Here is an 11833-nt window from a genome sequence, read left to right on the forward strand (position 1 = left end):
TAGTTTCAATGTTGTCTGTCAATCAGTCTGTCTGTCCATATTTCAGTCTGTTAGTCTTTCACAAACTTGTCAGGGCTTTATCTAAAAAACTATTTAAGATTTTAATATGAAACTTCTTGGGTGTATAGATATTAATGAGGAAAAGTGCTATGAACAAGATCCATCACTTAAGACATTCTTAGATTAGTTATTTCCCTTGGTTTTCTTTTAGTTCTGCACCCATCAATAAACAACATAAAATTGGTGTTGGATATAAATTAATTGCTTATTGTTACTGTTACTTGTGTTGGATGTAAGATCTGATTGCAAAATGATGGAATCACCAAAAATTAACCTACTTTATTCAAGTTAATTACGTTCAGGGGAAAATTGTGTTTGTCTGCATTGTTGGCCTGTTTTCCATGTCATCGTGAAGGTCAGGGATTGTCCATGTAGATGAAATTTCTGTCTGTGTTTATCTGGGGCAATCAGCGCCTATGCCATGCTGGTCCATAATAGAAGGTAGCTTTTCTGGGACAGTCCATGCAAGCGCCGTGTTGATTGCATGTTGCTGCCAGGTTTATCTGTTTTGTTATGGGTTTGTCCGTTATGTTTGTTAACCATGATAACAGGCTGAAAGTGTGTTATACTTCATTTAAGGAAGTCATTTTACGTTTTTCCTTGACGTCATTTAACATCACTGAATAATAAAAGCAGCGTATTACCCAGCTTAGCAATAAAGAACTATAATTATGTATGACGTAAAATGATAGGAAATGCACTTACAGTCTGTTATATCAGAAGGCAGTTTTAAAATCATTTCCTAAATATTCAAATGTGAAAAAAATTATAAGAGCAAAACTTGTGCCTCTAGCTCAAAGGTCAAAATTGATGTGCCAACAGGTCAATGGTAAATTATGGGCATCATTTAGCTTGTTCTTGGCTTTGCCATTTGTAAATGATAAAATATAATGTTCTTTTTTTACATTGAATGTTGGCAACATGCCATTTGCGTGTGTCCAAATATGTTCTTTGAAGCCAAGTCCATGTCTGTGACACATCTATCAAGTCATGGTGAATTTTTGCCCGATAGTTGCAGGTGGGTAGTTCAATGTTTTTATAGTTTCCCGTTTAATTCTATATACACGTATAAATTATAATAGTCTTCATCTTTGCTCCCTAGCACCTGGAGATCCATGACACTATCGCAGAGTGCATGATATTTGCCAACCATTGGGTCGCGAAGAAGATAGCAGAGGTCTTCCCAACCCAAGCATTGGTATGTTCATCCCTATTAGTGTATCAGTATTTTGTAAAATGTGTTACTTTAGCTTATTTCAATTTCTTGTTAACCCTTTAATTTTCCTTGCTGGGAAATTTGTCGTCTGCTGAATTTCTAAAATAAGCATTTTCTTCGATTCTTTTTCAAAGAATATTATCACAATAGCAAACAGTTTGGATCCTGATGGGATCCAAGCATTCTGTGGCGTCTCATCTGGATCCAAACTGTTTGCAAAGGCCTTCAAAATTAGGTTCCAGCACTGAAAGGGTTAATTATTATTCATTTGTTAGTTACTTTCTGTCTTTGCCTTATACAATGTATGTGAATTTTTCAACAGAGTAATTTCCCTTCACTAACTTTCCATGCTTCTTATGATTCATATATATATTATAAACATGTACTATGTTGATTTAAGCAAATTCTGTAAATAACATTTTTCTTAAAGAACGAGAACAAAAGATGAATTTATTTAATCATTCTTGATAATAATGTTGATTGGGGGTTGTATGGAAAACTACTTATCTTCTAAACATATCAGACTGGATAGTTTGATGCTGGGCCGTTGATTTATTAGTAGAGAATTTCACAACATTAAACGTACCTTAAATCAGTATCATTATTTCACAGCTGCGCCATCACCCTCTGCCTAAGGAAGAGCAGTTTGCAAACCTTCACCACTGTGCAATGTCCAGGGGATTTGAAGTACGGACGTCAACCAACAAGATCCTGGCGTCCTCCTTGGACCAGTGTGTTGACCCTGAAGATTCCACTGTTAACAAAGTAAACATGCTTTTTATGCCCCCAAAGGAGGGCATATAGTGATCGGACTGCCCGTCTGTCTGTCCGTCACACTTTGCGTTTAGGTTTCGAATAATGCTCATAACTTCTATGTCGCTTCAGAGAGCAATTTCTTATTTGGCATGCGTGTGTATATTGACAAGGCCTTTCCATACACACACAAATTTTGACCTTGACCTTGAACTTAGGGTCCCCGTTTAGGTTTCAAAATCTGCGTTTAGGTTTCGAAAAAAGCTCATAACTTCTGTCAAGCGTTTATAGGGGGCATAAGTCATCCTATGGTGACAGCTCTTGTTATTGCTCTATCCCCGCTATCCTTTCAAAAAAGAAATCTTTAACTAAAAATCTTCCCTATTAAGAATATTATGTGAACTTATTAGTAGACTTTTTCTAGTATTTCTATATTGAGAAGATACTCTATGGTAGTCACCAGTTGAAAAAATAGCCAATGGCTACTAATATTTCTAATTGGCTACTTAAATCTTTAAATGGTTACTGAAATTTCAGGAAAAAAATCAAATGAAGCAAATATTTACACTTTTGGAGGTATTTCCTAATAATAAGCATTTGGAAAATGATTAAGATTTCTTAGTACTATATGATTAAATCATCATGATTGGATATCCTGTGTTTAGCAATAAACAACTTTATAAAACATTGCTTGTGTTTTTAATTTTTGTTATTACTAAGATCATTTAGGAATGTTTGTGACTTTGGCCATTAGTTATTAGTGAAAACGTGTTGTTTACTATGTTTTCAGCGACAAAAATTAAAATGATACATGGAAATAGTATGTTTCCTGCCAACCCATCCTTCAAAATACTTGGAAATAGCATGTTTCCTGTCAATCCATCCTTAGAAAAGGTTGGGGCAACCTAGAGTAGTCAAACAATCAATCATATTAATGGTTTTCTGATGAAAGACGACTGACTACATCCCTATACTATATGCCTCATCCCACTGACTGACTACATGCCTATACTATATGCCTCATCCCTCTTTCTAACTTGTTTGTGGTTTTTGGTAGGTCCCCTGGCTACAAGATGAATTTCTATTTCATCATGTATATTGAAATGGTATTCTTCATTTAAGTTTTAATTATGAATAGCCCTTATGGAAATGTTAATGTATGCATATTAATTAAAAAAATGTTTTCTTACTTAAAATGAATTCATATTATTTTAATTTAAAACTTTGTAAATAATAAGTATTGATTCTTGTGGTGTATAACCATATTAATTAATTGTTTGATTACAAATTTTCCCCATTTGGTTATTTTCATTAATTTTGAATGTATAACATATGACAATTGTTTTCGAATCTATCTTTAATCCTAATGAAAAATATTTTTATTTGATTCATAACAAATATAAAAGGTCCTTTACATGAAAGTATAGTTGTTTGTATAACCATCAGCATAAAATGTTAAGATTAATAAAAAAATGATGATTTTGCAGACACATAAATTCTTGGATTTGTGATTTTGTAAAAATTTGGGTATGTGGTTATAACTGGTGTCTGGTATTGATTAAGCGACTGATTTTGTTGGATAATGCCCTTTGTGCTGGCTGTTGTTTGGTATAAAAAAATACGTTCAGAAATTTTTTGGTTGGTACCTTAAATTTGTTAAATGGTCTACCAACAAATAAATGAAAATAAATGGATCATGAATAATAAGAATTGCTCAGTATATTGTCTTTCCTTTTTAGACATTACAAGAATAAATGCATTTTTCTTCTTGTCTTCACTTTACATTTTTTATCTATAAACTGAAGAATTGCAATTTTTAACATATTTAGTTTTGACAGAGAAATGCATTTTTCTTCTTTTTTATCTGTTGAGATGTTTTTTAGAGATTTATTTAAGAAATGCATTGCCCCTCTGTCTTCATTGCGAGGGCATTAGCTATTGATGTATTTTTATTATTCTTCATTTTAAAGACAGTAAATATATAAATATATTTTACTGCTTTCACTTTTGTGACATTTATGATTATCCAAAGAAGATCAGTTTCTGTATGACTTTTTGGCTTAATTCATCACCCAAATAAATTCATTTTGTTATGTTTAAAATAACTTAAAATTATCATGTGTATGTTTCTGTGCAGCCTTTTTAAACATGAGTTATAGAAAATATTTTTCTTGTGTCCTATACGCTTTGAGACATTACCGGAAGAAATGCATGTTCAATAATTCTTTGCGTTGTAAGACAAAATCTTAAGAAATGCATTATCCTACTTGCAGATCATGAGAATGCTTGCTACCCATGCGATGTCCAATGCGGCCTACTTCTGTACAGGCATCCTGGCCCATGACCAGTTCTTCCATTACGGCCTGGCTCTGGACTTGTACACGCATTTCACATCTCCAATCAGGCGATATGCCGATATCATTGTAAGGGATTTCTGTTTGGCTTGGAAACTTGGACGTGATATTGAGCTAAAGGGTTGAATGCTTTCCATTTCTGATTTAACAAGTCCTTTGGGACAAGATAAAGAAGTGAACATACGTTTTTGTTATCATTTAACTTGCAAAACAAATTCAAGTTTAAGTATGAAACAAATTGACTCATGATATGAAGAGTGTTGTGTTAAAATGCAGGAGCTGTAACATGTCTTTATTCCCTTGATTTTAAAGGATTAAAATACACAAACAGCAAGGATTGAGCATAAAATTGTTGTATTTTCTGAATCTTTTTAAGTTTAATAGTTTCAGTCTAAAAAAACAAGGCATGTATATACATAAATTGGTACTAAGAATTGAGAAGTCACATTGGCCTGGTGAGATGAGTGAAATGTGAATGCAGTAATGTACATCAAAGTTGTTTATCTTGAAAATTGTATGTACATTAAATACCAATAATTTGCCCCTTAAGCAAAATTGTTGGATGGTTTTCAACCACAGTTTAAACCAATATTGACGTCACCGGATATCAACAAGTAAAAAAGTTGTATGTTGTTTAGTTCATACACATGTATCAATGACTGTTTCCTTGGCTAGTATGTATTCCCCTAAGGCTTCCAATCAGTTGCTTTTATTGGTCAGACTATTAACAAAAACATGTACGATGAATCAATCCCTGTTTTAATCAACAGTTTTAAGAATTGTGACTAAAGAGTAAACACGTGACCATACAATTTATCACAACATTTATTAGAATAATAAAATATCAAACGTTTCTAACATAAATAAGAAAAATCAATACAAAGAATATTTGCCAACAAACAATTAATTTAGCTTAACTTTAGGTCCTTATCTTAGTTTTGAGTTTATTAATTGGTTCTTTAATACTACATTAACAGGTCTGGTTTTACAGGTGTTTTTTGTTTTTGCCAGGTACATCGTCAGTTACTTGCAGCGGTGGCCAGGGATGGTGACACATTGAACCTCCCCAACTGCACAGAACTTGATAATCTCTCACAACACATCAACAAAAAACACAGAGTATTCCATAGAATCATTTTAAAAATCGTATTTCATTTTATCACAATATGTTTTTAATCGTTTATCACAAACATGGAAGGAGTGACTAAAGAACTAACATGTAATAGAAGTTTTGTCCATATGGCTTAGCTGCTTCAGATAAGTTGAATTTCAGTCGCTTAAAACAGGCATTAATTTTTTTCAGATTTTTTTTTTAACAAAACCATTTTTGTAGCAAAATTACATACATTTGTATTTTCAGTTGCATTTCTTCGGTTCATACTTTTCATTGTGAATTTCCAGGGGAAAATGCAAATAATACTTAAATGCCAAACCATTTTTTATTCTTTATTTATTGCGTAACTTAAAAAAATTCAAACAAAAATGATGTAAATTTTGAAAGTTGTGGAAAACATTTCTTAAATTTAAGTCACAGTCAAAATAAATGTTAGAAAAAAAATACTTTGAAGAAATCAAACCAAACAGACATCTTTCTCGCCATGTCAGGCCTTTAAATCGATATAAAATAATGATTTTGTAATTAAATAATATTGTTTCTTTAAATGTAAAAGCTGATTAAAACTATGAAATTATTTAACAAAATGTAAGCGATGGTGGTGTAGCAAGTGTAAAGTCCATTCCTTGCCAAGTTTTTTTCAAACCCCACCAATATTCAGTGACCTTTATACCAACACAATTTTTATAAGAAGAGTAAAGAAACACAATCAACAGCCCTACATTATTAAATACAATGAAAGCCCTTGTAAAATGAAGTGAACTATTTTGTGTGGATTCTAGCTCTAAACTTGCCTGTCATTCAATTGTATCATGGCATTTTTATGCCCCCAAAGGTGGCATATAGTGATTGCACTGTCCGTCTGTCTGTCTGTCCATCACATTTAAAAAAAAAATGCTCATAACGTCTATGTCCCTTCAGATGTATCCTTCATATTTGGTATATGGACAAGGCCTTTCCATACGCACAAAAATTGTGTCCCCTTTGACCTTGACCTTGAACTTAGGGTCCGCGTGTAGGTTTCGAAATCTGCGTTTAGGTATCTAAAAATGCTCATAACTTCTATGTCGCTTCACATGTATCTTTCATCTTTTGTTTGCATGTGTATATGAAAAAGGCCTTTCCATACGCACACAATTTTTGACCTCTTTGAGCTTGACCTTGAACTTAGGGTGCGCGTTTAGGTTTCAAAATCTGGGTTTAGGTATCGAAAAATGCTCATAACTTCTATGTCCCTTCAGATGTAACCTTCATATTTGGTATGCATGTGTATATGGACAAGGCCTTTCCATACGCACACAAATTTTGACCCTTTTGACCTTGACCTTTTACTACGGGTCCGCGTTTAGGTTTCAAAATCTGGGTTAAGGTATCAAAAAATGCTCATAACTTCTATGTCGCTTCAGACTTAACCTTGTTATTGGTATGCATGTGTTTATGGAAAAGGCCTATCCATACGCACACAATTTTTGACCCCTTTGACCTTGAACTTAGGGTCCGCATTTAGGTTTCGAAATCTGGGTTTAGGTATCAAAAAATGCTCAAAACTTTTATGTCGCTTCAGATTTAACCTTCATAATAGGCATGCATGTGTTTATGGACAAGGCCTTTCCATGCACACACAAATTTTGACCCCTTTGACCTTGACATTGAACTAAGGGTCTGTGTTTTGGTTTCCAAATCTGCGTTTAGGTTTGAAAAATGCTCATAACTTCTATGTCACTTCAGATATAACCATCATATTTGGTATGCATGTGGATATGGACAAGGCCTTGCCATACGCACACAGTTTTGACCCCTTTGACCTTAAACTTAGGGTCCGCGTTTAGGTTTCAAAATCTGGTTTTAGGTATCGAAAAATGCTCATAACTTCTATGTCCCTTCAGATGTAACCTTCATATTTCGTATGCATGTGTATATGGACAAGGCCTTTCCATATGCACACAAATTTTGACCCTTTTGACCTTGACCTTGAAGTTAGGGTCCGGGTTTAGGTTTCAAAATCTGAGTTAAGGTATAGAAAAATGCTCATAACTTCTATGTCGCTTCAGATGTAACCTTGTTATTGGTATGCATGTGTTTATGGACAAGGCCTTTCCATACGCACACAAATTTGTCCCGTTTGACCTTGACCATGAACTTAGGGTCCGCATTTATGTTTCGAAATCTGGGTTTAGGTATCGAAAATTGCTCATAACTTCTATGTCGCTTCAGATGTAACCTTGTTATTGGTATGCATGTGTTTATGGACAAGGCCTTTCCATACGCACACAGTTTTTGACCCTTTTGACCTTAACCTTGAACTTAGGGTCCGTTTAGGTTTCGAAAAATGCTCATAACTTCTATGTTGCTTGAGATGTATCTATCAAAGCGTTTTTTGGGGGCATATGTCATCCTATGGAGACAGCTCTTGTTCCTCTTACAGTCATCACAATACGCCCAGCGCGAGTCCCAAGAACTCTTCCAGTGCCTCTATTTCCGTAGTCATGGCACTGATGATGAGAACTGTGTAGTTGATGCAATCATTTTCCAGTTACGACTAAACGGTCTTCTTGTATTTATTCCAAGGTAATTTAATTTCATGGAAAGTTGGATGTATAGGATATAACATAAATTGGCATTTATTACCGTGTTTAAAATATACTACGGCTCAGGAATTGTTATTTCGTGAGCCTTTGATTCGTTTATATTTGTGATTATACGAGAAAGTTTAATTGTTTTGTGTTCGTTTTAATGTGTGACAGTCCTGCAGAGTGTATATTTATTTATCTGAAGTGAAAGTTTTGTTGTCAATTTGAATGAATTCCTCTAGTAATGTACTCTTGTACATAATGTTCAGTTTGGAACCCATACCATCTGCACTAGTAAATTGATGATGATGAATATTTAAATCATTTGCCCATGAATGAATTAACAATATATACATGTGCTTTTTCATAGATCCTGAAAAAGCTACCTGACTGGGGATCGAACCGTTGATCTCTCAGTTGTAGGTCGATATCGTAGCCATCGCACCATTGTGACCTCATACATGTCTTACACATAGTTTCCAGTACTCATGTCTGCAGATTCCATCTTAGGGACAAGACTTGTAGAGTGAAATTTGAATATAGATATAAATAGACTCTTTTACAGAAATACAATACCTATATTGTCTAGTTATAAGTGATACAATCCTAAATACCGGTAATACTTTTTTTTATTTAACCCAACGGATGGAACTTACATGTTCTTACCATATATTGTGCTTTTATTTGTATTTGAATTGACTTTTATGTTATATAATGTTGTGTCATTATTCGCATTCAAAGACAGAAAGTGTGTATTTTTTATTATGAAGTCCATGTACTTTTGTGCAAGTCTTAATAAAGTAATTGTCTGTCTGTCCACCCATATGTCCTATATCTATTATATTCATTAAAATCAGACAATTATAAAAAGCAAAATGGGGAATTAGAGTCTGATTTTGATATACACTGCAACTACCATTGATCATGATTATGTAAATGTAAAACCTGTAAATAAAGCTCAATTGGTGGTTGTGCGCTCAGGTTCTACTCAAAAGAACCCTGGGTACTCTTGAGTATACTCCAAAGAACACAGAGAACGGAAAATATACTAAAAAAACACGAGAGTATGCCCAGGTGCCTATTTGCGTAATTTCCGTACCTGGGGTACATTGTAGTATTCTTAAGAATACCCGGGGTTATTTTAAATAGTACATGAGCTGACACTGACCAATCGTTAATAAATAATCTCTTGCTGTTTTTTACGCAGGTATGGTATAAAGGGCCCAGTGTACTTGAGGAGTAAACAGGGGGAGGTGTTGTATCTGCCGGACACTGGTTCCCCTGTGTGGAGCAGTGGTCAGCTCATCAAACAGAACACCCACATCATAGTGGACAGTGTCCTGGGTCAGCAGAAGTATGACCTGCTGAACCACATCACGGTAGGCTCTAGTTCATACAAAGTGAAATGTACGAGACACGAAAAGAATCAACAAAACAGTTCATAAAACTACAAATGTAAGCACTCAATTTTTAACTAATCCTTAAATTAAATCCACATATTTTTAATATTAAAGAGTTCGAAATTCTATCTTAATGTTCAAAGGTGTTTCTTGTGCGTTAAGGTGGTAAAAGAAAATAGGAAAACAAGTTATTCTTAACAAACATAAAATTCTTGCCAGTTTTCAGACAAAAGACATTTGTAGGATATTAACGTTCATACCGAAAGAAGTGATTAGCAACGCTAGAATGATCAGATAAGCACACATATGGTTTTTATTGCCAGGTTAAGCTAAGCCTTCAGGATTCCTGGGCACACGCATCATCGCTGCGTCTAGAGCTTGTGTCCAATATGCCTCTTAAGAAGCCAGCAGCAAGCATGGAAGACGTTGCAAAACAGACGAAGGCATCCATCATTCAGGTATAACTAAACTCACAGGTATTGGGAGCGTGGCCAAGTCACTTTAACACTATCAATATGTCATAAAACAACTTTTTCATCACAAAAAAAATATTTTTTTAAATCTGATATAATAATATATCAGAATTTTTTTATTTAATTTTTTGATGAAATAAGTTGTTTTACGACATATTGATAGTGTTAAAGTGACTTGGCCACGTGCCCAATACCTGTGACTAAACTCAGACACTGACCTTTTTGAATGAATATTTGAAAGTATTGCTATGATGAATACAATAATTTGCATTTTAGAATCAGTTTACAATACTTGACAGAGTACCCATCTAAACAGGTGTTAACTGTTTTCTCATTTATCTTGTGAAATAAGTGCATAAACAAGACTGAGTATGAATATTGTGCTACTCATGCAAATAAATTTAATAAGTCATTTTGTGCATAGCATCAGGGTATGACAGTATTCACTTGTTGGATTGAGTTTGGGGATGTTGAAGTTATTTAATTAATGTTATCATTGAATGTTAATATTTGAAATGTGTGGGGATGGAAGGGCTCAACTCTTTCTTGACTAGCAGCAATAAATGTCTCCGGATACAAGGAACATGTGAGTCTAGCCATTATGGTTGCATCACTCTGTATACGTTTTGGAAAATTTTGGATATTTTTTTGTTCTAAAGTTTTAGAGGAGTCTTCGTATGTCTAGTAAAGTATAGTTGCTGTTGTTTCATTCAGGAAGTCACAAGTGAAGCAGTTGAGAAGAGGCTGCAGTTGGAATCGTACGACCTTGGGCCCAACTTTCAGCAACTGAAGCAGGAGTATGGGCAATCCACTTCCAGTCTCTATAAGCTGTTTTCAGAACTAAAGACAACAGCTATGAAATCAGTGACTTGATTCCTCCAAACAACATTATGTAAAAGGAAACACATTTGATTTACCATATTAGAGGAGGGCAATTCACTACCAGTCTCTTTGAGCTGTTTTCAGAACTGACAACAACAGCTATGAAATCAGTGACATGATCTCTCAAAACAATATTATCTTATGTATGGAAAAAAATTAAATTTGATTTACCATATTAGTGGAATGGTTTTTTACCATATTAGTGGAATGGTTTTAATGCGTTTTCTTACAGATAAATGGAGAAAATTAAACTTAATTTGTTCTTGTATTTAAGTGTATGTGTGACCATGACCTGGCCTCAAGGGTTATGGGTCTTGCATGTGACCCAGAAATTGAGAAGAACTGTGGTTAGTTTCATGACTGTTGTTTGTATGTTATAGGAGAAAAAGCGGAAGACAGATAAACCTATTTAAAAAGATAGTTTGATTGCAATTTTAAGTAGTTTGAATCGCAATTTCAAGTGCATAATTCTCGTATCGATATATATACACTCATACCAATGTTCAATGAGTTCTGATCCAAGATGTGGCTCTAGACACCAAAGTAGGCATAAGTCAAAAAGGGCCATGACTACGTTATTTGCAAATGGATTGCAACGGCATTTCATAAGCAGAGATTTGTCAAAATTAATGATATGAAGAATGCATTATTTTGTAACCAACGAATATCTTATTTCAGTCATGCGTTTTTTGACACTGATGGGTATCAATCATGTAGAGAGAAAAATGTAGTTTTTAGTGGCTGAAAAGGGAATTCATTACTGAAGGAAGAACACAAGTTGTGTTAAATCTCGGCATAAAGTTTATATAATGAAACTAGAACGCACACTAGTGAGTAGTGAACCTTATTGAAGTAAATGAATCAACATAGATAGCAGAAACAAGATCTGGAAAAAAATATTCAAAAACCCCATGTGCATAAAATGGAAGTACTTTAAAGACTCAAATGACAAATTTATGACATTTTAAAACTTAAACCAAAATGTGTACCGGGTATACAAGTGTCACTAAT

At 34.2% G+C, this 11833-nt stretch overlaps 1 protein-coding gene across 1 annotated transcript in view; it reads left to right on the forward strand.

The window, feature by feature from the left end:
* The window catches only part of LOC127879647 (DIS3-like exonuclease 1), a 41747-nt gene extending 30674 nt beyond the window's left edge, over positions 1-11073 (forward strand). The window contains 8 exon segments of the mRNA XM_052426627.1: positions 1163-1258; positions 1889-2041; positions 4303-4452; positions 5395-5502; positions 7923-8065; positions 9275-9446; positions 9791-9925; positions 10655-11073. Coding sequence (XP_052282587.1) covers positions 1163-1258; positions 1889-2041; positions 4303-4452; positions 5395-5502; positions 7923-8065; positions 9275-9446; positions 9791-9925; positions 10655-10813 — 1116 coding nt within the window. The 3' untranslated portion in view covers positions 10814-11073.
* The last annotated feature ends 760 nt before the right edge of the window (positions 11074-11833 follow it).

This window comes from Dreissena polymorpha, chromosome 4, assembly GCF_020536995.1.
Source record: "Dreissena polymorpha isolate Duluth1 chromosome 4, UMN_Dpol_1.0, whole genome shotgun sequence".
Lineage (NCBI taxonomy): Eukaryota > Metazoa > Mollusca > Bivalvia > Myida > Dreissenidae > Dreissena > Dreissena polymorpha.